A 27,545-nucleotide genomic window follows, 5' to 3' on the forward strand; every position below is an offset into this window, starting at 1 on the left:
CACGAGGTCAGGAGATCGAGACCATCCTGGCTAACACAATGAAACCCCGTCTCCACTAAAAATACAAAAAAATTAGCCGGGCGTGGTGGCGGCGCCTGTAGTCCCAGCTACTCGGGAGGCTGAGGCAGGAGAATGGCGGGAACCCGGGAGGCGGAGCTTGCAGTGAGCCGAGATTGCGCCACTGCACTCCAGCCTGGGAGACACAGCAAGACTCCGCCTCAAAAAAAAAAAAAAAAAAAAAAAAGAAATACATGGCACTCTCATTTCAGACATTCAGAGCAGTCATGCACAGTCAGCAGCTTCACTTCCATTTTCCCAGCCATGGTTTTCACTATCTGCTAATGAGATGATCCCTTATTTTGAAAACAACTATTCCTAGGATGACAAGAGCTGGAATAAATGAATACAAAATCAGAAAGTTCATTGTGAATCTAGATGTTGCACCTGGGCTGGTTTCCTCAATGAATTGAATTCCTTGAGTGAAGGCACACATTGGATTAGTCATCACAGAAACATTTGAGCTGCCTGTCAAGGAAAAGATTGACAGTATCAGGTGTGGTTTATCGCAGGTAATTTAATCAACAAGTATTTACCAAATGCTTGCTAAGTACCCTTATTAATGAAAAATACAGGACACTTTAGCAAGCACAGAGTTTACAATTTGAAGAAGCAAGAGTGAGCAGTTCTGGCCTTTGGCCTCATTTGAAGATGGACATGCTTTTGTTTCTATTTTGAGTATAGATTAATTACCGCATTTGTGATAAAAATCATGGTCCCTTAGCGCAGGCTATCCTAAAGTTACTGACATTATCACTTAAAATTATTTAAAACACTACTGAATTCAGCCATATTATTTGGTTGTCTTTGGAGTGGCCCTGAGATTTTTTTGGTGGGTTTTTTTTTTGGTTTTTTTTTTTTTTTTTTTGAGACACAGTTTCACTCTGCTGCCCAGGCTGGAGTGCAGTGGCTCGATCTTGGCTCACTGCAACCTCACCCTCCTGGGTTCAAGTGATTCTCATGCTTCAAACTCCTGAGTAGCTGGGATTATAGGCATGCACCACCACGCCCGGCTAATTTTTGTATTTTTAGTAGAGACGGGGTTTGTTTGCCATGTTGGCCAGGCTGGTCTCGAACTCTTGACCTCAAGTGATCCACCCACCTCGGCCTCCCAAAGTGCTGGGATTACAGGCGTGAGCCACTATGCCCAGCCACCGTGAGATTTCTAAAGGCCATGAGGTCCTTGTCCCGGTCCTACTTCTGACTTTTGCCAAAAGTGGCTTTACTTAGCTGTGTACGATGTACATTTTGGGGAAAAAGAAGCCACTTCAGCCTGCTTGAATGTGTTCAGTAGATACAGAAACTGAGTCTATCCCGAATATACTAGAGTTTACCTCAGTGTACATAAGGTCTGTCATTTTCTAACAACATCCGAATGTCCCTTACCTATTGACCTTTGACAGGAGACTAACTTGACTACTGCTTATTTTCTTTCATTTTAAAAATCAGAGAAAATGGACCGTATTTCAAGACAGAGTTTTAACTTGAATTATTATGAAACACAGCTTTTATTTCAAAAATACATTTCCTCCAATAAATTGCTTCCTCAGAGTAACGTGCAAAAATAATATCCCCAAATAGAATACTTACCACAAGTGAAATTCAGTCCGTAGAACTCATTGACTAAAAGAATCTCACTGCAATATTTTTGGAATGTAAAATAACTGATGATTTTAAAAGGAATGGGCATTTCTTGTATGTTTCTTAAGAAAAAGAAAACAAAAATGAAATTCAGTGGGCTCTGGCAATAGTCCTACCAAATAAAAAGAAAGGCAATCCTTATGTTTTCCAACATGAATATAGTTTTCTATCTCTTTATTGTAAAAATGATGCTCACTATTAAAAAAACCTTCAAACAACATTGAAAAATATAAAGAAATACCATTGCCTAGAAATAACTATTGTTAACATTTTGATAATATATATAACATATGTGTTTATAAAGTTTTATATAAGTGGAATTAAACTCTTCATGCTCTTTCCCAACCTACTCTTTCTGCCAAACATGTCTCAGACATCCTTCCAAGTCAGTAAGCATAGTACTTTGTCATTTTTAGTCACAGCTTGGTAGCCTGTTATAGTGAAGACCTTAATTTAACAGTTGTCTCAAGTAGACAGTTACTGTCTAATTATTTTGGTAAGCACTATTGATATAAACATACAAGAAAATACAGACCTAACACATACCAATTGGAGGAGGAGATTTGTGATTACACAGAAAGTTGAAGGTACCAGTGTAGAAAGTTAGAACTAACCTAGAATACAAAGGAAAAAGGAAGGAGAGACCGAGCCAACATTCATTGTGAAAATGTAATATGTCTCCACTCCAATCTATGTCAGGTGAAACTTTATGCTGACACTGTGGTCTTTTTAGTCCACCATATATTTCCTGTCAATCAAAAGATTTAAAATTCTTTCTGGTTGCAAGACACTAGTTCTAGGAGCTTGAGAACTTCAAAAGACGTATCCTATCCCTAAAGAACTTGTAATGTAGTTGGAGATATAGACTATATCCTTAAAACTATAAAAATACACAGTAGTGAACTATTTGTGCCAAGAAAGTATTAAAATAAAATGTGTACCACACATCCGTGCTGTTCTTGTATTTAGTATTTATGGTTTCACTTATTTCCAAGTGGTCCTCAAACTTTCAGTTATTGTCAGTTTCCTAAGGCACAACATTGAATTAACCACATTGAGAGGTTACTAATTGAAAAGGATACGTGGGACTCTGGGAAGGAATTAGGGGAACAGAAAGGAAATTCTAGGAAGGCAGAAATGGTATGAGTACAGGCATACCAAGGGCTGCATATTGGACTGACTGGACCAGAAAGACTGGAGGAGAGGATGTGAAGGAACAGTGGGAGGGGAGCTCGGAACAATAGCCTGAGACAGCTATTTCAGGGCCTTGCTGTGAGTTGAGGTCGAATGACCATGGATGAGAAAGGTCACGTTGAAATCAGCATTCTGAGAAAATTAACGTGACTTCAGCAAGAAGGATGGCCAGAATGAGGGCAGAGTAAGAACAGAAAAAAAAAAAAAAAAAGCAGACTCCAACAAAAGTTCAAGTTTGAGATGACAAAGGCCTGGAGTAGGATGATGGCCATGAGAGGGTGGCTGTCTAGTGGCTAGGGTGGTATCTTTTTGAGGTAGGAACCGTGCACCTTTGTTTCTGCCTATACCACACGGAGTCAAACAAAAATGTTCCAAATGCACCTATGGTTTGATATCAGAAAAGAAAACCAACATGATTTGGTGAGTGATGCAGTGTGTATACAGTTCAAAGACAGAGTCATTCACTTATTCACTCAACAAATAATGTTTGCAGGCCTGATGGTCCAAGGCCTAATTGGGCTGGCTGCTGAGAAGGTCTAAAATGATGAATGAGACACAGCTGCTGCCTTCAAGAGGCGGATAATCTATTACTGCAAAGGAAAACCATGACAGGAGGTAGCGTGTGATAGGCTGAGAGAGAAAACAAAGGGGGCCTTCAGAGAGAGTGCGCCTCTAGCCTTGGGAACAACCAACAAACTTTGTGCAGGTGGCAGAGAGAGACAAATGGATCAGTGAAAGGCACAGACAGAAGGAGAAGCAGCGGGAGGAACCATAGATCTAGATGTATTGACATGACATTGTCCACATTATGTTGGTTTGTGCTTTTTTGGTCTCTTTTTTTGAAACTGAGTCTTGCTCTGTCACATAGGCTGGAGTGCAGTGGCGCGATTTTGGCTCACTGCAGCCTCTGCCTCCTGGGTTCAGGTGATTCTCCTGCCTCAGTCTCCTGAGTAACTGAAATTACACGCACGTGACACCACACCCAGCTAATTCATATTATGTTGTTAAATGGGAAAAAACGTATGCATATTTTATATCTTATACAACAGGATTATTTCATCTTTGTTAAATTTTATATCAAATTCTAGCAAGAACTACATCAAAATTTAACTCTGGGATCTGATACTTCAGGTAACTTTTACTTTCTTCCTCATCCATATTTATATTGTGAGCATTTCTTCCCCCAAGAACTTCATGATTTTGTAAGCAGAAAAAACAGCAAAGCTAATTTCCTTTGTGTTTAAAGGAGAAGGGAGCCAACAGCACAAATGCCACAGGCAGTTCACCTAGAAAGATGATGACTGGGCAGGAAAATGGGTAAACGGAATGACTAGCAGGTTGATGTGGCCTTTAAGAGCAGAGTTTTAATTCAGTGATGGAAGTGGAATTCATGTGAAGCCTTGGGATGTTAAGATTTTGCAACTAATCTGAGAGCATTTAGTATTCTTTGCCACTGCCTACCTTTTAAGAGCAAATTAACCACCAGGCGCAGTGGCTCACACCTGTAATCCCAGCACCTTGGGAGACCGAGGCAGGGAAATCACTTGAGGTTAGGAGTTTGTGACCAGCCTGGCCAACTTGGTGAAACCTCATCTCTACTAAAAATACAAAAATTAGCTGGGTGTGGTGGCACGCACCTCTAATCCCAGCTATTCAGGAGGCTGAGGCAGGAGAATTGCTTGAACCCAAGAGACGGAGGTTGCAGTGAACCGAGATCGTGCCACTGCACTCCAGCCTGGGTGACACAGTGAGTGAGACTCTATTTCAAGAAACAAAAAAATAAATAAAGAGCAACTAACCTCGTTTTCCTAAAAACCCAATACAAATGCTGCTTATGATGGCATTACTTCCAGATAAATCCATCATAAGTTGAAAATATTATAAGTTAAAAATGCATTTAAGGCCAGACGCGGTGGCTCACGTCTGTAATCCCAGCACTTTGGGAGGCCGAGGTGAGTGGATCACCTGAGGGCAGGAGTTCAAGACCAACCTGGCCAAAATGGTGAAACCCCATCTCTACTAAAAATACAAAAATTAGCCAGGCATAATGGTATGTCCTGTAATTTCAGCTACTCGGGAGGCTGAGGCAGGAAAATCACTTGAACATGGGAGGCAGAGGTTACAGTGAGCCAAGATCATGCCACTGTACTCCAGCCTGGGTGACAGAGTGAGATTCCCTCTCAAAACAAACAAAAAACAAAACAAAAACACATTTAGGACACCTAGCCTACCAAACATTACAGCTTAGCCTGGTCTGCCTTAAATGTGCTCAGAACACTTAACATTAACCTACAGTTGGGAAAATTCATCTAACACAAAGCTTATTTTATAATAAATTGTTGAATATTTAATGTAATTTATTGAATCCTGTTCTGAAAGTAAAAAACAGAATGATTGTATGCCTACTCAAAATACAGTTTCTAGGCCTGTTGCGGTGGCTCATGCCTGTAATCCCAGCACTTTGGGAGGCCGAGGTGGGCAAATCACTTGAGGTCAGGAGTTCGAGACCAGCCTGGCCAACATGGCAAAACCCCATCTCTACTAAAAATACAAAAATTAGCCAAGCATGGTGGCACACACCTGTAATCCCAGCTATTCAGGAGACTGTGGCACGAGAATCGCTTGGACCTGGGAGGCAGAGGTTGCAGTGAGCTGAGATAGTGCCACTGCACTTCAGCCTGGGCGTAGAGTGAGACTCCGTCTCAAAAAAAACAGAAACAAAATACGGTTTCTACAGAACGAGTATCACTTTCTCAAAAAATCGTAAGTCAGGGATTATCTGTACATGAAATGGCACCAGATTAACTGAAACAATGATTCAAATAATATAAAAGAGGAGATGCTGCCCAAGGTTGGCTCTGTACATTGCTGGCTTGACTCTTGGCGTGATTTGATTTCTGCATTTTTCATAAATATTAACAATCCACTTAAGCAACATGGACAAATACAATGTAATGGTCTTAGTGTGAAAAAATATCCTCCTTGATTGATCAAAGCCTAGTTCACTTTGCTTTATATAATATCTCACCTTCATATAACTCACTACAATTTATAATGTGTTTTCACATTGATTATTTTCTTTCCTTCTCATGATCCCTTGAGGTATCATGGTGAGGCTGAAATAGTGATCTCTTTTTTGCAAATGAGGAAACTAATTTAGGTAGAAAAGAGACTGGCAAGTGGTAGAGGAAGTTTCTGACTCAGGTCAGCCTCTCTCAGGAAGTCACATGCATCACAGCCTTCATAGTGGTGTGACTTGAGCAAAGTCAAGTCTGAGCTTCATTTTCTTTTCTGAAAATGGATTGCTCTGAGAGTTAAATAATTAAACACACACACATATAATTTTATATAGTAGACGCTCAGTAATGTTTTTGCTTTTTGACTTGAGTTTTAAAAGTTTAAGTCAAAGAAACAGCCTTCATGTTTCCTTGGGGACCCAGGGATTACTTACTAGATCCCACTCATACCACCTGCCTGGGATCGTTTTTTAGCCTTTTAAAATTTTCTGCCCTTTTTGCTGCTGCTTTTTAAAAACGTGTGTGGATGCATTTTTTCCTGGTTATAAAATGATACTTGTCCATTATAGAACATTGATAAAATACGGAAATATGAAGAAAAAATTAAAATCAATATCACCTAGAGATAATTACTGCTATCATTTGGTGCATGTCCTTTAAGCCTTGATACTGTTTGGAGCAGTCTTTTATCCTGCAGGCTCTTTTTTTATCTGACTAGTCTTAATTCCTAAGAATAACTGGGAATTGAGAACTGCAGTACAAAATCAACAGTACCAGGTCAGAAATGAACTAATATATGCAATTTATTTAGCCTGTCACGTGGGCTGTGAGTTTTTCCTGGAACATCTGGACTGGTTTTCTTCTCTAGGTATAATGGCTTATTACACGTGAATCATATCATAACATAAACTTGTCAGTTCCTGATTCCCAATAAAAAAGACATTTTATTGGACAAATGAACAGTTCAAGGTCTAAGGCAATAATGATTAACGAGCAGTACAAATGCTGCAGACTATAAGGTAATATCCATAACCACTATCAGTTCTCTGGTATTCCTTTACTTCAGTCATTATTAGGTGATCATTAATAACAGGTTATCCCAATCTACATTTTTTGAATTATGATATCTTACCTGACGAATCCAGATCCAATAAGCACCCCCGCAATGGACAGCAGAGCCACTACACTGTTGACTATATTTGGATTTTGGATGATACCAAGTAGCACAAGAGTTAGAAATTCACCAATTAAGTGGGGGGCCAAGAGAGCAGCAGAGAAATATCCAAATCTGGCAACCTCAGGATGTAAGCCCAGCGTCCTAGAAAAGCATAAGCTCTTCAGTTTCCTCTCCAAGGGCTATCATTTAAGAAAAATACTGTGCTTGCCTCTATGAATAAACCCTTGGTAGTGAGTGGGTGGGAAGCGTTTGCAGGGCAAGCCACACTCCCCTTTGAAAGGTCTTTTCGGAACAGAGCCAACATGAGACTATTTATTACATCAAATTGTTCCCATTGGCTGCAATTCATTGGGAGCCACCTTTTCCCTTTCACAGCTCCTTCAGCTCTCATAGGAAAACATTAAATTACTTAGACAATGGTCACAACTCACTGCAGGAAGCAGGCTTGTTGAACTCTACAGGCTTCTTCATAAATAACCATGTTCTGCCTAGCCAGCACCACACCTACCTTAATGTTAACGGGCTCACCCAACCCGCCTCCCAGCACCCCTTGCCTGAACTTCATCTCTGTTCTGTGGGATTATTGCCTGTGTGAAAACCCCTCACTTCTTGTGTCCTTGATCAGGTTAGCCCTCCCCAGGTCTACTCCATTCCATTCTTGTCTTTTATTCTACCAACCCCTTCCACTGATTTGACCTTCGTTTTCTTTTTTGAGACAGAGTTGCACTCTGTTGCTCAAACTGGAGTACATTGGCTCATTGCAACCTCTGCTTCCCGGGTTCCAGTGATTCTCCTGCCTCAGCCTCCCAAGTAGCTGGGATTACAGGTGTGCACCACCACACCCGGCTAATTTTTTTGTGTTTAGTAGAGATGGGGTTTCGCCATGTTGGCCAGGCTGATCTCGAACTCCTGGCCTCAAGTGATCCACCCACCTCAGCCTCCCAAAGTGCTAGGATTACAGGCATGAGCCACCGTGCCTGGCCTGACCTTCGTTTTCTGGCAAACAAACCACCCTATATCCATGCACCTTTCCTCTTCTATTCCTTTCTCCAAATTACATTTCCCTGGTGATAGCATGTCTTCAATGACCATTAGGCATGGCTGCTCTTTATCCCATTTGTAGAGTAAGCAGAAAAGGTTGGCGTGTCTTATACTCACCCCTCCTTACCACTTCCTCTTCAAGGCCATCTACTTTTCCTCTGTACAAATCATGAAGTTTGCCTATGCTATCAATGCCATTCCTCGTTGTTGTCTTCTGTGATGTTTAAAACATCCTCTCACCTTTGATTATTTTATAGCATCTGGACCAGAGTCATTCTTTCTGCTCCTCTCCACTATCATTTTCCTCAAGCTCTTTAACCTTCTTGATGAGCCATCCACATCAGTGGTTCCTAATTAGCTAATCTCAATTCCAGTGGCTCCAGCAACCTAATCTTCATCACTCACCGTGTCTTGGACTTAAATATCACTCAAAACGGTTTCACTCCCAGGATTTCAGAGTCTGAGGACACCCTCTCTGATGATGGCCTCGGGCCTCTCACTTCCCCAGTGCCCTCACTGCCACAGATGCTGGGCCCCTTCTGCCATTCTTTGCCTTATCAGTTCCCACATCTGGGGACCCTATTCTCCCTTAAGCAATGGAAGGTATGCTGGACAATGCCTATTGCCGCACTAACTGGATCCCCTCTGCCATCTTGCCTCAGCTGGCCCCTGGACCCCTAAGATTTCCTCATTGTGTCTTGAGTTCTAATAGCACGTCCCATTATGACTGATATAAACCTCTACTTTAAAATTTCCCCTCCCCAATTGCAATCTCTCTCCCCAGTGCTCAGCAGCTGAATCCACCTTCCATTTTATGAATTTCTTGATATCTTCATCATCTCTATTTTTCATTCTCTCTCTCCCCCTCTCTCTTCCCACACCCCATCTTTGAAAGTGTGACCCTAGCTGCTTGCATCCTTGATCCCATGTTATTGATTCCCCTATCCCTACCTTGATCTACTCTGGAAACTTCCCCTTTGACTTATCCAAATTTTTACTGCATTTTCATCTACTCTCAATCTGATGTTTTTTGATGGTCTTATCTACCACATGCTAAAACAACCATTTTTTGAACTTGATCATGATTAAAGTAACTGCCCCTTTCATCCTACCCTGTAACACCAAGTTTCTCAAAACAGTATCTGCTTCCTCCATCTTACACCTTACCTTCTTGTAAACCTGACTTACACCCCCATGACTCTACCAAAGCTCTTTTTTGGAAAATTGCAATGGCCTCCTCCCCTTATGCCTCACCTCCTTTAACCCCTGCAATATCGAAGTGTTTACAACATTTCCTTGAAACTCTATCCCTCCTCATCCTCTCTGATGCTGCCCAATCCTGCTTCTCTTTCTGCCTCCCTGATCACCCTCTGCCGCCTCTATTGGCTTGCTGTCCTCTTCCCACCCTCGAATGTGTCAGTTTTAAGGTTTTACACTCAGGCTGTTTTCTCCCTGCCCCTGGGCCCCCCATGCACCTGGGTCCCAGCCACTTCAGAGCCCTCTTCTCTGGCCCAAGCCCTGCCATGAATGGGGACAGGCCATTCCCAGGCATGTGTCATCTTGTTGGTTTGTTCTCAGGTCTCCCCCAGCCCACAGTTGGGCTATCTACAATAACATTAATGTCCTGGAAGATAGGACATTGCACTAGACACTGATGGGCAAAGTGTAGATCCTCCGGAGCAGAGAACTTCACCCTGGAGCTCTCCCTGCACAAGTCCCACTAGCTCCATGACTCCATGGGAGCCCGGCCCTGGGTGAACAGAACAACCCCTCACCAGTAGCACACACTGCTGAAAATCATCGTGGCAATGACACTGAAGGGGAGGACGTGCAGCACGTAGGCCAGCAGCATCTGCCACTTCTGATAGAGGCCATCCTGACTCTCCTGGTCGCTGACAGCTCGCAGCACAGGAACTGGGAATGGAAGGCAGGTTTCAGAAGTCAGTCACCACCCAGCTGAAAGAGGGAGGGCTAGCCCAAGCTGAACGTGAGGTCTGTCAGGGCTGGATGGTGAGGACCAGCTAGGGGGAGTTCCCTAGTCATAGAAGGAGGGGACCTGCCATCCACGGGACAATAAATTTCCACCCCAGAAATCTACACTCTACCTGAATTGCAATACAATTGCAAAAGATGTCATTTATTTCCTTCTCTCTAAAGTGAGGAGTTGTCACCAATTCAAGAAAAGTACATGCAAAAGGGGCATGAATAAGTGATTTGAAGCATTTTGTCTCCTTTCTGTGCAGGACTCCCCCCGGCCCACCCCGCCCTGCCCCTGCCACCAGCAGCCTGCATTTTAGACTTGCTCTCAGAAGGCCAGGCAAACCCCACAGATGCAGACACTTAGCATTGCCCCTCATGTCAAGCTCTAGGGCAACTTCACAATAGCAAAGTCCTTCCGTCTTTTTTTTTTTTTTTTTTTTTTTGAGATGGAGTCGCTCTGTCGCCCAAACTGGAGTGCAGTGGTTGGATCTTTGGATCTCAGCTCACTGCAAGCTCCGCCTCTCGGGTTTACGCCATTCTCCTGCCTCAGCCTCCCCAGTAGCTGGGACTATAGGCGTCCGCCACCTCGCCCGGCTAGTTTTTTGTATTTTTTAGTAGAGACGGGGTTTCTCCGGGTTAGCCAGGATGGTCTCGATCTCCTGACCTCATGATCCGCCCGTCTCGGCCTCCCAAAGTGCTGGGATTACAGGTTTGAGCCACCGCGCCCGGCCAAGTCCTTCCGTCTTATTCCCTAACAGTGTTGCCTTTGGGGAATCCCTCTAACGCCAGCTTCCTGCAAGGTTAGGCAACCAGGTGTTGTCTCTGGAATTCCACTGAATTTGAAAATTAGGTGCTGGCTGTCCTAAAACCAGCTCCAAAAAGAAGCTAATGGCACACAGTTGGCCTGGTCGCTGAGCCCCCATGGGCCATGCATTCGAGGTGGCCAAGATGAGATAGGAGGAATGATCTTTTGAAAAACTCCTCAAACTCTCCCCACCAGTGCATTGTCACTTCATGTTTCCCTGGATCCTTAGCCCTCAGAGAGATCCACCTGGTGAGCTCATTCATATTAATGTGTTGGTAACTCAATAGTTGCCTTTCCCCAGAGAGGGAATCCGGAGAGGGCCGGGTTGAGCTCAGAGAAATACCCTTATAATGGTGGACTTTTGTAAGGTTACAGCTGGAGAAGGGAGGTGTTTAGGGAGAAAGAGGTGCACTTCCAGCACGTGGGCACTTACACAGATTCACAGCATTGAGCATGCCTGTGTACGGGGTGGAGCCCACAAACATGTAAAGGAGACCCACGCGGTCCTGGATAGCACCATTTAGCACATTGTTCTGGACCCGCAGAACGAAGAAGAGGAGGAACAAACCCATGGTCAGATTCTGAAGGAGACGCATCATCACTGCCAGCTTATTTCTCACCAAGTTTCTTGTCACTCTCCTGAAAATAAACAACCTGTTTTAATTCCTTTTCAGAACTGTTATTGGGGGATGGCTAAATACCTCCAATGGGCATTGCTCACATTTGTGAGCCTCTTACCTCAGGAGAACACCCAGTTTGGAGAAAACTCCGGGAGAATCTTTGGTTTTGAAAGGAACCATCGGTAATGTTTTCAGGTGTTTCGTTCTTTCAATATTCTCCAAAGTTTTATGACAAATTGCTGATTTCTTGTAGGCAGATTCTATCATCTGGACTCTCTTGTAGGTTTCTATTTCCCTTTCCTTGCTTTGGGTATCCACTGACGTCAGGTCCACTAAAAGTTTTTCCCAAAAGATGTCACCCAGTGTGTTTTTAAATGCATGCATGCACATGGATATACAATTAGTACAGGAGTACTGGCCATAATACCTCATCCCATCAAGATAAAATTTGTGGTTAATGCCCACCTATAAAATCAGAATACTTTAAAGCATCCCAGCAGGGCCTTGAGGATCCCACTGGGATTATCTGGGAGAATTCCCAAGCTCAGCTAATTATGCTCTGATAAAGTAGTAGCAGTGCGCCAATTTGTTTGAGAGAGATCCCCGACCTCATTCTGATAGTCATCTTTGGCAAGTTAATTGACCCGGCCAAATTAATTCCTTGAAGAGTATAAAGCACAAAAACAAAAGCAAAAATCAAACCCACTAGAGCTCGTGTCATCCAGGCAGAAGTCTGAGATGAGACAGTTTAAAAAACATTCATGATGGGGAATGTGAAAGAAAAACTTACTATAGAAGTCAAAAGGGTTTGAATGTTCAGGACAAGGGTAACCGCAGTCACTGAAGAAATCAAGCATTTCCACTGGTGTGCCACAGAAAATCAGCTCTCCGAAGCTCAGGATGGCAATTTTGTCAAAGAGCTGATCAGACAACAGACGAAGTTAGTGTGTGATCACAAGGGTAGCGATGCACTTCAAATGTCTCCGGGAACACTGATGCAGGCCCAAGGTCAAGTATTCCTTACAGTCGCCATGTCCTTATGGGAAATGCATTTCTAAGCAGTCAGTCCTTCGATGACCTTGGCCCTGCATCAGTATTCTTGGAGACATTCAAAGTGCATCCCTACCCTTGTGAGCCTAGGCTACCACTGTGGGTCACGCTGCCTCCCATCCTGAGGTCCAGCTTCATATCTGGGAGAGACAAGCATGACTGAACCTGCGGTTAAGTCCCAGCCAAGCCAAGTGAGTGACCTCGGGCGAGCTGGGGTGGGTCTTAGTTTGTTGTTTTGTTTTCATTTTAAATCTCGGCTCCTCCTCTATAAAAAGCAAATAAAAGCTAACTAAAGGGATACTGGGCAGAGAAAGTGAGATTTTTTTGGAAGGAAATCTGTATGATTTCATGGAAAAACACAGCCTTTGAAGCCAACTTGGCTGTGAAAGCCTAATGCTAGCTTTTTACTATTAATAACTGTGTGATCTTGGCTCAATTAGTTGTTGTTGTTTTGTTGTTGTTGTTGTTGTTGTTTTTGAGACGGAATCTCACTCTGTCACCCAGGCTGGAGTGCAGTGGCATGATCCCGGCTCTCTGCAACCTCCTGGGTTCAAGTGCTCCTCCTGCCTCAGCCTCCCAAAGTGCTGGAATTACAAGTGTGAGCCACCGTGCCTGGCCACTGGTACAAATCTTACCCCTGCCCCTGCGATTCCCAGCTCAATACACCATAGACCCAGCCTTTACGAGTTGAATCCCTTACCTGAAAAAGCTCAGAACGGGGCTGGTGAATGGTGAGAACCACAATTCGGTTCCTGCGAGCCAGTTCCACCAGGAGGATGACAATCTGATTAGCAGTCATGCAGTCCAGGCCTGTGGTCGGCTCATCAAACAGCATGACCTCTGCCAGCAAAGAAGGGCCAGACTTCTGAGGCACTGCAGAGCCCAGGCTCTGTGCTTAAAACTCGGAGTTCTGAACTGTTCCTTATTGAGCTTGCACCACATCCAAACAGTGTGCAGTGGGAAGGAAACATGTAAACTAGCTTTCAGCCTGAGCTCAGGAGAAAGCACCTGCTGTGGAGGGGCCTAGTTCCCAGCTCTGGAGCACATGTGGGGCTCAAATCCTCGAGGGTACAGGGAGTAAGGAGATCAGGCCTCTTATAGGGTACTATGGGCCATCTGCGCTCTGCTCAGGGCACCCTGCCAGAGAACAACGGCTGGCAGGCTGGCATCAAGTTGTTTTAAAACAAGACTGAGAGGAGGCTGGTCAAAAAGACAACCCCATTTCATGTCTGTAACACTTTCCAACACCAGCAGGGTCTTTGCACAGAAAAGAAAAAAAATCTGACTAATAAAACAAGGTCTGAAGTGTGGCAGGCATTTGGGTTCTTTAGAGGGTTTAAAGTAACTTATTTCTACCTATACAGTGACAAGGGGGCCGGGCGCAGTGGCTCACGCCTGTAATGCCAACACTTTGGGAGGCCGAGGCGGGCAGATCACCTGAGGTCAGGAGTTTGAGCCTACCCTGGCCAACATTGTGAAACCCTGTCTCTAGTAAAAGTACAAAAATTGGCCGGGTGTGGTGGCGGGCACCTGTCATCCCAACTACTCAGGAGGCTGAGGCAGGAGAATCACTTGAACTCGGGAGGTGGAGGTTGCAGTGAGCAGAGATTGCACCACTGCACTCCAGCCTGGGGGACAAGAACACGACTGTCTCAAAAAAAAAAAAAAAAAAAAAAAAGTGACAAGGGCTCTTAAAAACATCCCTCTTATTTGCCTTCTAGTGACCAAGCACCATCTGAAGAACAGGCAGTCCTGGTCTACCACAGTGCAAAGAAAGGATCCAGATGCAGTTTGTCCTCTCCAGCTGCATATGAGTGGCGAGGTTTCCCCAGGTGATGGGGAAAATGACCAAACCAGGCAGAGGATCGACTACTCTGTTTTGATACTCCCTTCCCCACAACATACACACTTTTGAGTTTATCGTTCAAATTCCTATTTTAATTCCTGCCATTTCATAAACACCTGTGGTCATACCAAAACTCACTGGCTCTCCCCAGCCCACACAGTGGTATTCCCCTGGTGAGGAGAAATGATTGGCTGGGCAAGGCTCCGTGTTCATGGAAAATCCCAATGGAACACTCCAACACCAATGCAACGCTTCCGGGTCCAGGAGCTGTTTTGTTTGGATGATGGAATCACATCAGGAAATGAACTATACAGCATTTCTGAAAAAACTGGGTCCCCAATTTGAAAAATCTATGATTTCAGTTGCACACAAACCCCTTTCTGAATGAGGACTGTGAAGACAGGGCCCAAAGCATCTGCGACACACAGAAGATGTCCAGACAGCAACTAGTAACAGTTCTGGGTGCCACTTACTGGGATCCTGGAGCAGCTGGGCTGCGATGGAGACCCGGCGCCGCTCACCAGTGGAAATGCCCCCCAAGTTGTAGTTGCCAATCAGTCGGTCTGCCACATGACTCAGATTCAGCTCTGCCATGATGGCCTCCACCTGCAGGAGACACAAATTACAGGAAGGCTGGAAGTGGCTGTGGGTGCTATTTCAATTCACGGGCTGGGGAGGACATGAAAGAGGCAACACCCCCCCACCCCCAAGAATCCAAGGGCCACTTCCAGACTCACCACACCCTGGAGAAAGCACGTCTTTGATAATAATATGATCCAATTTGACTTAAATCGTAATATAATACATGTGTCAGATTTAAATAAATAATATGTATTTTTTAAAACGTTCCCAGAGGCTGGGTGCAGTGGCTCATGCCTGTAATCCCAACACTTTGGAAGGCTGAGGAGGGGGAATTGCTTGAGGACAGGAGTTTGAGACCAGCTTGGGGAACAGAGAGAGACCCCGTCTCTACAAAAAAAGAAAGAATAGCCGGGTATGCTAGCACGTGCCTGTAGTCCCAGCTACTCGGGATGCTTAGACAGGAGGATGGCTTGATCCCAGGAGGTTGAGACCACAGTTAGCCATGATGGTACCGCTGCACTCCAGCCTAGGTGACAGAGCAAGACCCTGTCTCCAAAATAAAATAAAATAAAATAAAATAAAATAAAATAAAATAAAATAGGCCTGGCATGGCGGCTTGTACCTGTAATCCCAGCAGCACTTTGGGAGGTCGAGGTTGGTGGATCACTTGAGGTCAGGAGTTCGAGACTAGCCTAGCCAACATGGTGAAACCCCGTCTGTTCTAAAAATACAGAAATTAGCTGGGTGTGGCGGCGGGCACCAGTAATCTCAGCTACTCGGGAGGCTGAGGCAGAGGAATTGCTTGAACCCAGGAGGCCAAGGTTGCAGTGAGGCAAGATGGCGCCACTGCACTCCAACCTGGGTGACAGAGCAAGACTCCGACTCAAAAAATAATAATAATAAACAAATAAAATAAAATAAGATTCCCTAGAACAAAAACTGCTTACACTTGCTTCAGGAAAATTAGCCAGGAAACAATGGATACTTCATTAAACTCCTATTTGCAGGAGCCACAGTCACTGCAGCCCATACAGAAAAATCCCCCAAAGTCATGATTACAATATCACTTACTTTAAGTGTTTGGGTTTAGAAACTTTATTATAATAAATGCTTTATATGTTTAAAAAAATCCAACCTGATTTGAACTAAACCTGTTTCCCACTGTATAACCCAAATAAGTGCTGGGGTCCCGTGTGGTACAATCTCCGTGTGATTTCACATCAGAGACATATAATCCAGCCTTCAGAAGCAATTAAAAATAATTCCAATCTTTATTTGAATTTATTTAAGGACTTTAAGGGGAACCCAATTTATAACCCCCAGCCACATCTAAAATCCCCTTTCTTCCAATTCTCTTCACTCTACTTAAACCCTGCAGCTCCCTGAAACCCTTTTTCCTCCTCATTCTCAACGCCCCCAAAACAATAACAACTAAAAAAAATTCTTTACTGACTTTCTAATCAAGAAGCTTGGCTTTTTTCCTCCCTCTCTGTCTTTCCTTCCCCAGCTTATCTCCTCTCCAGAGACCTGTTCACAAATCTGTTTCTGTCCTCCCGTACTGATTACCTCTATCTGCAGAAACCCCAGGGGGAAAGCAGAAAGAGACGGAAGGTACTCATATGGTAATGAGTTTTGTTTCCAGACACCCCTAATAAAGCCGTGTTATGAAAATGGAAACAAAACCATTGCATTAAAAAACAATAAGCTAGATTGCAGAAGAAGAGGGAATGACTTGTGGACCTACATTCAAGAGGAGTCAGGGAGTGGGGTTGACACCTTACAGGTAGCTTTGACCCACCCAAAGAATGGACATGTCTGAAATAGGTACAAAGGAATAACGAGAAGGTTAAAAAATGCATAAATAAACTAGCATGATATATTCTGGAAAAAAAGAAAGGTCTTCTCTTGCCATCAGGGTAGCAGGATCCTGGAATTAAGCTTTGCTTGACACTGTGAGATTTCTGTGCTCACCAGCCAGGGTAGATTTCTGAGCCTCCTTCTAGAATGTCTCTATAACATCATAAGGAGTAAGCTTGCCCCTCCTGGCTTGGAAGGGATGGACAGAGAAGATATTTACTTAATTTGTCTCGGAGGTTTCACACCCCAGCAGCAATGCTCTCCCATATTTTGGAAACACTGTTGGAAATGGAATTCAGAGTCCTTGTAAGGAATATTGTAAGGACCTTGTAAGGATCATTGGGATGATAAAGTCCAACCCTCCATGCTCTGTGCTTTCACATAATCTGATGTATTCCTCACATCAAACCCAGGAGAAATGCATTCTTACTGTATTTTTATAGAGGAGAAAACAGAGAGAGGTCCATAACTTGCCCAAGATAATGCCACTAGCAAATGGCAGGGCCAGGATTGAGAGGACTGTCTGGGCTCTCTCAAGCGGTCCAGGAAGCCTGAGCCTTAGCCAACAGCCCAGCAGACACAGCCTGCTCACATTGGCCATGCTTTATTTCCAGGTTCTTCCATGGACAGAAGCAGATCTGCCATGCTGTCTCCTTTATTATAATCAGCACTTCCTTTCCACTGAATTACTTGTCAGGATTTTACACGCTGTGGGCTGGATTTGCTCAGAAAAGACTCACAATTGGAGAGAACTCTGCTATCAGGAGTTCTCCTGCTCCCAGGGAGCTGTGCCCCTTGAAGGAGGCATGTTCACCTGTCATTGGTTCCCTGGGTGCTTGTGGGCCTTCCCAGTCTAGAGAGAAATGAAGCAGTTTCCAGGTAAGGTCCCCGGTGGGTTTACTTGTGGCTACTTCCAAACTGGAGACAATTAAGAAAGAGATTGGAACCTAGAAGGAGTTGACAATTCATTCGTTTCTTCCTTCATTAACTCAGTCCAGTTTGGATGAGGCACGTTCAAGATGTCTCCAAGCAAGCTGAGAAAAATCAGTGGCAAAAATAACTATATCTGCTCAAACAGGGAACTTGTAGAACAGCATGGTCCCAGAGAAGGGCAGTGCAAGCCACAGACAGAAGTGAAATATTTTAGTAGCCATATTTTGAAAAGTAAAAAGAAACAGGTGAAATTTTAATAACATATTATTTACAGCCAAAAATACCATTTCAACCTGTAATCAATACTTTTTGAAATTTATTTATTTATTTATTTATTTGGTTGGTAAAGACAGGGTCTCCTTTCGTCCTTCAGGCTGGAGTGCAATGGTGCAATCATAGCTCACTGCAGCCTCGACCTCCTGGGTTCAAGAGATCCTCCTGCCTTAGCCTCCTGAGCAGCTGGGAGTGCAGGCGCACAACACCACGCCCAACTAATTTTTGTATTTTTTGTAGAGACTGAATCTCGCTATGTTGCCCAGGCTGGTCTCAAACTTCTACACTCAAGAAATCCTCCCGTCTTGGCCTCCCAAAGTGCTGGGATTACAGGTGTGAGCCCACCCTGCCAGACCTAAAAATTCTTAATGGGCTTTTTCACATTCTGTTTTTCTCAGACTCAGAGTCTGAAATCTGATGTGTATTTTGCGCTCAGAGCACGTTTCAGTCTGGACTAGCGACATTTCAAGTCTTCCAAAAGCACATGTGACTAGGGGCTGCCCTCTCAGGCAGCACAGGGTACACGGTGCAAGGCGCAGGGCGCGCTCTAGAGTGAAGGAGTGACGAGCAAAGGGGAGTAATGGGCAAGCGTAGGCGAAGAGAGGAGGGCAGCGGGGGGTGCAAAGGTACTCAGTTTGCCTGCTGTGAGCGGGGGGCTGCACCCACCTTCTGCTGGAAGAAGCCGGGGTTGCCGCGGCGGATGGCCAGCAGCGCGGTGTAGCGCAGCGTCTCGCGCACGGTGAGGCTGCTCAGCAGGGTGTCGCTCTGCAGGAGACTCGGGCGTCAGTGTAGCCCGAGCCCCCGGGGCGGGCGGCTGGCCAGGGGTGTGGGGGACGCGCCCACCTGCAGGACGTAGGAGAAGCAGTCCTGGAACTGCTCCCGGCGCAGCGTCCGGCCGTTCACATACACCTCCCCCAGGAAGGTCCCCGTGCGCCGCAGCCTCCCGGACATGGCGTCCAGCAGCGTGGTTTTCCCGGAGCCTGTGGGGTGACAACAGAAGGCCCTGGGGGAACCCCTCTATGCCGGCCTTGGAGGAGCTTCCCGAGACCCTCTGTGTGGGCATGACCCCGCGTGCCAGGAGTGCTACGTGAGGGATCCTGTTCTAGGTATTAATGATACAACAGGATACAGGCCCTGCCCTGTAGAACGCGCACTGTGCATGCAGCAGTCTCACGCGCAAATGAGTCTCTGGATTGTCCCCTGAGTGAGAGGGGACATGCCATTTCTTTCATCTGGGTCAAGACCGAAGGTGCTTTCTCTGCTTGTTTGTTTGCCTTTAAAACTGTTTTGGATTGAAAAACAAAATACCTATAGGTATCAGAATAAGAGGAAAGCCAAGACTCTTGGAAACGTTTGGATCCTAGGACGGATTTCTTTTTGTGGCGCCCCTGGGGCGGTCTGGTTGTACCTGGATGTAGGTGACATTATCTAGAGCCTTGCTCACAAAGCAAGGAGCATCAGCAACCCCTGAGAGCTTGCCAGAAATGCAGAGCCCCAGGCCCCACCCGCGACCTGCTGAGTCAGATCTGCTTCAGTCGAGGTTGAGAAGCACTGGCTTGGTAAGTCCTTTGGTAAAACCAAGTTGGCCACAGCCTACGCTAGAGCCTGGGGCACAGCCTAGCTGGATGTCACTAGGAAGGTTCCCACAGAGGGGTTGTGGTGAACTGCCTGCCTGCTGGAGGTGACTGCGGGATAATGCTTGCCTTGGTTTGCTTTTTTCTTTCTTCTTCTTTTTTTTTTTTTTTTGTTTGAGTGAGACTGAGTCTCGCTCTGTCACCTAGACTGGAGTCCAGTGGCACCGTCTCGGCTCACTACAACCTCCACTTCTCAGGTTCAACCCATTCTCCTGCCTCAGCCCCCTGAGTAGCTGGGATTACAGGCATGCACCCCCACGCCCGGCTAATTTTTGTATTTTTAGTAGACACGAGGTTTCACCATGTTGGCCAGGCTGGTCTCGAACTCCTGACCTCAGGTGATCCTCCTGCCTCAGCCTCCCAAAGTGCTAGGATTACAGGCGTGAGCCACTGCTTTGTTCTAAGGTTAAAGGTTAGGTGATGCCTTTAGACAACAGCCTGATGGCCCCTCAGTCATACTGGACACAAGTTTACCACAGACCCAGAGTTCATGGAGACAGAATAGACCTCCCAGGCCTTTCCTATCCAAGGAGGCTGAGAAGTTGGGATTCATAACAGAGAAATAGGCAGGAAGTTCTGAACTATCTGGGAAGATAGCAAGAGAAATCTGCTGATGAGATGGCTGTGCAGTCAAAGAGATCTTTTGTTGAAATATTATTATCATTATCATTATTATTATTATTATTATTATTTTGAAACAGAGTCTTGCTCTGTTGCCCAGGCTGGAGTGCAGTGGCACAATCTCAGCTCACGGCAACCTCCGCCTCCCAGGTTCACGTCAATATTCTGCCTCAGCCTCCTGAGTAGCTGGGACTACAGGCGCAAACCACCATGACTGGCTAAGTTTTTTGTATTTTTAGTACAGATGGGGTTTCACTGCATTAGCCAGGATGGTCTCAATCTCCTGACGTGATCTGCCCACCTCGGCCTCCCAAAGTGCTGGGATTACAGGCATGAGCCACTGCACCTGGCCCTTTATTTATTTATTTATTTATTTATTGAGATGGAGTCTCACTCTATCGCCCAAGCTGGAGTGCAGTGGCAAGATCCCAGCTCACTGCAACTGCCATCTCCCAGGTTCAAACAATTCTCCTGCCTCAGCCTCCCGAGTAGCTAGGATTACAGGCATCTGCCACCACACCTGGCTAATTTTTGTATTTTTGTAGAGACAGGGTTTCACCACGTTGGTCAGGCTGGTCTTGAACTCCTGACCTCAGGTGATCCGCCTGCCTCGGCCTCCCAAAGTGCCGGGATTACAGGTATGAGCAACTGCACCTGGCCCTTGTTGAAATATTTTGAAGAAACTTGCTTGTTGCTGTGAGAGGTACAAAGATGAATCAACTCCCTTAGCAGCTGTCTTCTTTTCTAATGCATAACTGACAAAACTCAGAATTAGCCCCAGCGTGTTCAGGGGGTGGTCAGAGTGGGGAAAGAGAGGAAAACCCATGACAAAGAAACAAAATGTGACTTCATTGGGATTGTCTTTCTTTTTTTTTTTTTTTGAGACAGAGTCTTGCTCTGTAGCCCGGGCTGGAGTGCAGTGGCCGGATCTCAGCTCACTGCAAGCTCCGCCTCCCGGGTTTGCGCCATTCTCCTGCCTCAGCCTCCTGAGTAGCTGGGACCACAGGCGCCCGCCACCTCGCCCGGCTAGTTTTTTGTGTTTTTAGTAGAGACGGGGTTTCACCGTGTTAGCCAGGATGGTCTCGATCTCCTGACCTCGTGATCCGCCCATCTCGGCCTCCCAAAGTGTTGGGATTACAGGCTTGAGCCACCGCGCCCGGCCGGGATTGTCTTTCAAAATGTGCCCTGTAATTTCCCAGTCGTGCGGTTCTTCTAACCAGAGCCACCCTGGCTTTACATTTTTAGATCCAATCTGAACTCTGACAGAAGCTGCAGATGTCCTGCAGCCTGAGTCCCACCCCACCACGTCATCAAAACTGGCCTCCCCAGGGATATAAAATCCACTTTACTGTTGCCACATCCAGCGTATACTTCTCTGGGAGGGATCCCAAGACAGAACTACCCAACCAAGCCACTTCCAGAGTTCTGATTCATAGACATTCTGAGAGATCATGAATGGTGTTGTTTTAAGCCACTAAACTGTGGGATACTTTTTTTTTTTTTAACAATAGATAATGAATTTAGTTTTTTAAAAAACATGTCAAATATTTATTAACTCATTAATTAGAGAACCAGCAAGATGACAAAGCTCATTCAAAAGAGGATATGAGAAGCTGGGCGTGGTGGCTCATGCCTGTAATCCCAGCAATTTGGGAGGCTGAGGCAGGCAGCCTGAGGTCAGGAGTTCACGACCAGCCTGGCCAACATGGTGAAAACCGGTCTGGACTAAAAATACAAAAATTAACTGAGTTTGGCGGCGGGCGCCTGTAATCCCAGCTACTCAGGAGATGAAGCAGGAGAATTGCTTGAACCTGGGAGGTGGAGGTCGCAGTGAGCCGAGATCGCACCATGGCACTCCTGGGTGACAGGGTGAATGAGATTCCATCTCAAAAAGAAAAGAATATGAGAAATTGATATGTATAGACAGTGGGGAAAAGAAGGTTGGAATAAGATAACAAAGTTAGATACAAAAATGGTTAATGCCCTAAAGGGCAATAAAACTATGACATTTGTAGTTTTCTTTTCTAACAGGACAGAAATCATATGCAACTAAATAATCTGCAAAGAAGCATCCAATCCAGAGTCTACGCCCTCCTCAACAGCAAACAACAATTCAAATGAGTTTCAGTTGGAGTTCCCCTGGAGTCAGATGGCTCTAGGCAGGCTTGCTTTGGACTACGCTCTAGTGAGACTTTGAACATATATGTCATCATCTTTTGCCTCGCTAATAAAGATTTGATAGATAACACTGCTAGAGATAAGATACCAATGGGATTGTCATTTTATGCAATACTATGGAGTAATTCATAAAATTATTTTACTCCTTTATTCAACAAATATTTATTAAGCACCCACTGTGTGACCGACCCTGTTCTAGGTGATAAGGATACAGCAGAATACAGTCCCTGCCCTTGTAGAACTTGCAGCCCACTGTGGATTCATTTCAGTATAAAGGGTAGGCATTGTCCGAAAGCCATGATTAGGCATCTCATCAGAAACCAGCCCACACCCCCACCCCAATCAAGAGCCCCTCCCGCTGTCCTGCTGTATGTGAGTGAAACACAACATTGGCCTTTGGAGTGCACTTCTGAGATGGGGGGTTCCATCTCTTGTTGTTCTTAGAAGTGGGACACACTTCTGAGAAGGGTGCTAAATGTCACCCTGTTTAATTCTTTATAAGGATGACAACAGGTGACAGTTTGTTAAAGGAGAAGAGGCAGGTTTTTTTTCTTTTTAAAGAAGCGCACTGTATTTATCAAAAGGAAGCTGAGAATGACCCTGCATGTTACAGTACATGTGTACAGCTAGATATTGGTTAAAAATGGAAATGAGAACTGACAGAAAGTCTTTGAAAAGTGTAACAGCTTTAGTCAGTGCTATGGTCTGACTGTTTATGTCTCCCTAAAATTCATATGTTGAAATCTTACGCAAGATGATGGTATTAGGAGGTGGGGCATTGGCCGGGCACGGCGGCTCAAGCCTGTAATCCCAGCACTTTGGGAGGCCGAGACGGGCGGATCACGAGGTCAGGAGATGGAGACTATCCTGGCTAACCTGGTGAAACCCCGTCTCTACTAAAAAATACAAAAAACTAGCCGGGCGAGGTGGCGGGCGCCTGTAGTCCCAGCTACTCGGGAGGCTGAGGCAGGAGAATGGCATAAACCCGGGAGGCGGAGCTTGCAGTGAGCTGAGATCCGGCCACTGTACTCCAGCCTGGGCGGCAGAGCGAGACTCCGTCTCAAAAAAAAAAAAAAAAAAGGAGGTGGGGCATGCAAGGAGGTGATATTGGGAGATGATTAGGTTATGGAGAGCTCTTACAATTGGGATGAATGCCTCAGAGACCCCTCCCCACTTCTGCCATGCAAGGTTAGGGTGAGAAAATGGCTGTCTAGCCAACAGACACATGAAAAAATGCTCATCATCACTGGCCATCAGAGAAATGCAAATCAAAACCACAATGGGATACCATCTCACACCAGTTAGAATGGCGATCATTAAAAAGTCAGGAAACAACAGGTGCTGGAGAGGATGTGGAGAAATAGGAACGCTTTTACACTGTTGGTGGGATTGTAAACTAGTTCAACCATTATGGAAAACAGTATGGCGATTCCTCAAGGATCTAGAACTAGATGTACCATATGACCCAGCCATCCCATTACTGGGTATATACCCAAAGGATTATAAATTATGCTGCTATAAAGACACATGCACACGTATGTTTATTGCAGCACTATTCACAATAGCAAAGACTTGGAATCAACCCAAATGTCCATCAGTGACAGATTGGATTAAGAAAATGTGGCACATATACACCATGGAATACTATGCAGCCATAAAAAAGGATGAGTTTGTGTCCTTTGTAGGGACATGGATGCAGCTGGAAACCATCATTCTTAGCAAACTATCACAAGAACAGAAAACCAAACACCGCATGTTCTCACTCATAGGTGGGAACTGAACAATGAGATCACTTGGACTCGGGAAGGGGAACATCACACACCGGGGCCTATCATGGGGAGGGGGGAGGGGGGAGGGATTGCATTGGGAGTTATACCTGATGTAAATGACGAGTTGATGGGTGCAGTACACCAACATGGCACAAGTATACATATGTAACAAACCTGCACGTTATGCACATGTACCCTACAACTTAAAGTATAATAATAATAAATAAATTTTAAAAAAATTTTTAAAAAAAGATTTCAAATTGTTAGGAGAATATAAGAAAGAGAATGCCATCAGTGGTAAAATTTTAAGGTACATGATATTTTAAAGAGTTAATAAAGAAAGAGTTAAGTAGAAGAAATAGTCATAGAAAAATGAAACAACTTAAATGGTTCTTAAAGGTTTAAGAGAGAATCATTGGTAAACCATCACAAATGCTTTGGCTTTCTCAATGACGCCATAGGGAGATGATAATCATAGTGAAATACTAACACACAGGTGACCTTCATGAGATTCTTCTTCAGCAGATATGAACATACACTAAAGTTAGATCCATTTTGGTTATTTGATGGAATGGATATTTCACCTAACGAAGCTGGAATATTTCTATTTGTGTTCCATATTTTAGAGTTTTCTTGAAGAAAAACAATGGTCATAAATGTTAAAATTCCCTTAGAATTGGCACCTGAAAACAAAATGTAGTTTTTTAAGACTGGTGTCAAATTAATTTTGCCAGATTTGTTCTGCACAGTAAGAGCTGCACTGTTACAATATTTCAAGTTAAAAATTACTCTCAAAGTTTACTCAAGTTCAATTTTAATATATTTACAGTATTTGAAATATTTAGTTTCATTTATACTTTAATATTGGAATTAAATTAAAATTTTGAAGTTCATATTAATTATTTAAATAAGAAAAATACTGGACACATTCATTTAAAAAATATTTTAATTTACCACTAACTTGTTATTCATTATTAGCTCTATGTCTCCATTATTAAGATACAAGTCAGAATACTGTGAAATCAACTTGACAAATTTGGAAAATGTTTAGGCTGAAAGGCTGAAATTGTCTAGGTCATAGCTCTTCATATGAGATTAAAACATCTTATAAGTATCAGGAAATTCTGCTATTTAACAGACATGCAATTGAAGATTAAATGTACCTTTAAGGTACATTCACTCTGAAAACTGGTCTGGCAGTTTCTTATAAAGTTACACATTTACTATAAAATCCAGTAATTCTACTCTTAGGTATTTACTGATGATAAATGAAGCTTATAATAAAAGAAATCTTTACACACACACACACAAAAAAAAAAAAAAAAAAAAAGAAAAGAAAATGGCTATCTAGGAGGAAGTCTTCCTCACCAGACACCGAATCTGTTGACCCCTTGATCTTAGACTTTCCAGCCCCTAGAACTGTGAGAAAAAAATTTATGCTTTTTATAAGCCACCCAGTCTATGGTATTTTGTTTTAGCAGCCTGAATGGACTGAGACAGTCTGGGAATTCCTCTTTTTTTTTTTTTTTTTTTTTGAGACAGGGTCTTGCTCTGTTGCCCAGGCAACAGAGTGCAGTGGCACTATCTCAGCTCACTGCAGTCTTAACCTCCTGGGCTCAAGCAATTCTCCCACCTCAGCCTCCCGAGTAGCTGGGACCGCAGACATGCACCACCATGCCCGGCTAACTTTTGTATTTTTTTGTAGAGATGGGGTCCCACTATGTTGCTTAGGTTGGTCTCAAACTACTGGGCTCAAGCGATCCTCCCACCTCAGCCTCCCAAGCTGCTGGGATTACAGTCGTGAGCCACTGTGCCCAGCCTATTCTCTATTCTTGATTGTATGTCCAAAATATACCATCATAAAACAGGACCAGTGGAATCAAAGATAGGGGCTTAATGGGCATTTTTGTGCTTATTTAATCCTTTTCCTTTCTCTAGGCAGTGTACAGATAGGGGAAATTGTGTTTTCTGAGTACTTTTATATGCTGTGGAACTGTGGGGCCTTTTTATATTTTGAAATATGAATTCACGTATATGTTAGGCAGGATTTTATCCTCTTTCAAGGATCTTTCTAAAGATTTCACGTTGGTAGCAGGTTCCATTCACAGTCAGACATCATTAGATTTCATTCTAATATCAAACCTGTGGCTTTCTTGCTACAACTTAATCTGTTTCTTCAATGTGGAGTTTAACTCAAGCCAAAGCCTTTTTAGAATCCTCCTTCCCCAGCTTACCTGAGCTTCCCAGGATGCACATAATCTGCCCGCTCTCCACGTACAAGGAGACATCTTTGAGGATCTGCCTGGTCCACTGCTGCCGGCAAGATGTGACGTCCCACCAGGGCCTCACGCGGTGGCTTTAAAGGAAACCCCAGGAAGGCAAAGGCAGCTTGGGGCCCTGGAAGGGACTACACCCGGGTCCCCAGCATTGATCGCACCTATGCCCCACCCCAGTTGTCTCCGGACAGGCTCCTAACGTGTTTCAGCCTCAGCGCCCTCCTCTGTAGAACCTGGCAGATAGCGACTGAGGCTGTCTGTCACATAGGGAGGGGGCCTGTGCTGGAGTTGCTCTGAATGTCCTGTCTGTTTGGCTGGGAGGTGGCTGTCCCCGCATTCCTTCACCAGGTTTCAAGATTCCTTGCATTCCCAGTACCCCCATTCCCATCCACAGAGGGCAGGCCGTAGACACTGGGGTAGGCAGGGCACTGCTGCCACTTTGTTTATGCCCAGGCCCTTCCCTGGGCAGCGGGAGGGGCCATTCACTGTCGCTCCACGTTTCCCAGCACAGCCCTTCTCCCTCTCCTCTCTCCACCCGATCCACTAAAGAGGGAACCCAAAGTCCCCAGGCAGACACCTAAAGCGTGAAGAAAGGCAGCAGAGGGTTGAGTGCAGAGCCCCGTACTCCTGGGGGAGCAGCAGCAGCAAGGGCTCTGCCTTACCTGACACTGTAGGAGGCATGGAGGATGCCCAGGCTGTGAGGCTCCAGGGCTGTGGCAGGAGCCCCCTCCAGGGAGCTCTGGGAGCCCCTGTTTACTTGGAGACCCGTGGACCCTCCGGGGCTCAAAAATGAGAGGTCACCCATGGCCAACAGGCAGCAAAGCTGGGCAGATTTTCTGGTGGCCTGACCCTCCCCAGAGTGGCTTCAGTTGGGGAGCCTGGGGCAGACTGCCCTGCCTGCTCCACCTGACCCCGGAGTCCCTCGGGATGGCAGGACTGGGACTTGGCCACGGAGACCATTATCTGATGTACCTTTAGCCAGCGCGTCCTTATC

General features: G+C 44.9%; 2 protein-coding genes across 6 annotated transcripts in view; one reads left to right on the forward strand and one right to left on the reverse strand.

The window, feature by feature from the left end:
* LOC105464935 (dynein cytoplasmic 2 light intermediate chain 1) overlaps positions 1 to 14,907 on the forward strand; it is a 55,401-nt gene extending 40,494 nt beyond the window's left edge. Inside the window, exons 14-15 of one of the 3 annotated variants that reach the window (XR_011611661.1) lie at positions 11,587 to 11,714; positions 14,304 to 14,441. Coding sequence is in view for 2 of the 3 variants with exons in the window: in XM_071076640.1 (XP_070932741.1) it covers positions 14,304 to 14,497 (194 nt within the window). In the remaining variant the exon portion in view is untranslated. Of the gene's footprint in view, positions 1 to 11,586; positions 11,723 to 14,303 lie in introns of those variants that run through there. The other 2 variants (XM_071076640.1, XM_071076641.1) reach the window with 2 other exon arrangements.
* Positions 245 to 27,510, reverse strand: LOC105464937 (ATP binding cassette subfamily G member 5). Of its 3 annotated transcripts, XM_011713088.3 has the most exons (14): positions 27,214 to 27,510; positions 26,510 to 26,631; positions 18,917 to 19,053; positions 18,740 to 18,838; positions 14,902 to 15,034; positions 13,283 to 13,422; positions 12,323 to 12,452; positions 11,651 to 11,864; positions 11,346 to 11,551; positions 9,903 to 10,041; positions 7,042 to 7,227; positions 2,245 to 2,312; positions 1,648 to 1,760; positions 437 to 525 (listed from the first exon to the last, which is right to left on the reverse strand). In XM_011713088.3, exons 1-13 carry the CDS (start codon positions 27,354 to 27,356, stop codon positions 1,681 to 1,683), a joined length of 1,797 nt encoding a protein of 598 aa, XP_011711390.2. In that variant the 5' UTR covers positions 27,357 to 27,510; the 3' UTR covers positions 437 to 525; positions 1,648 to 1,680. The 3 variants fall into 3 exon arrangements, with proteins under 3 accessions (XP_011711389.1, XP_011711387.1, XP_011711390.2); XM_011713087.3 differs by lacking the exon at positions 2,245 to 2,312 and having other exon boundaries at positions 245 to 525; positions 11,481 to 11,551; positions 27,214 to 27,506; XM_011713085.3 differs by lacking the exon at positions 2,245 to 2,312 and having other exon boundaries at positions 245 to 525; positions 27,214 to 27,503.
* Positions 27,511 to 27,545: the final 35 nt, after the last annotated feature.

This window comes from Macaca nemestrina, chromosome 13 (assembly GCF_043159975.1).
Source record: "Macaca nemestrina isolate mMacNem1 chromosome 13, mMacNem.hap1, whole genome shotgun sequence".
NCBI lineage: Eukaryota > Metazoa > Chordata > Mammalia > Primates > Cercopithecidae > Macaca > Macaca nemestrina.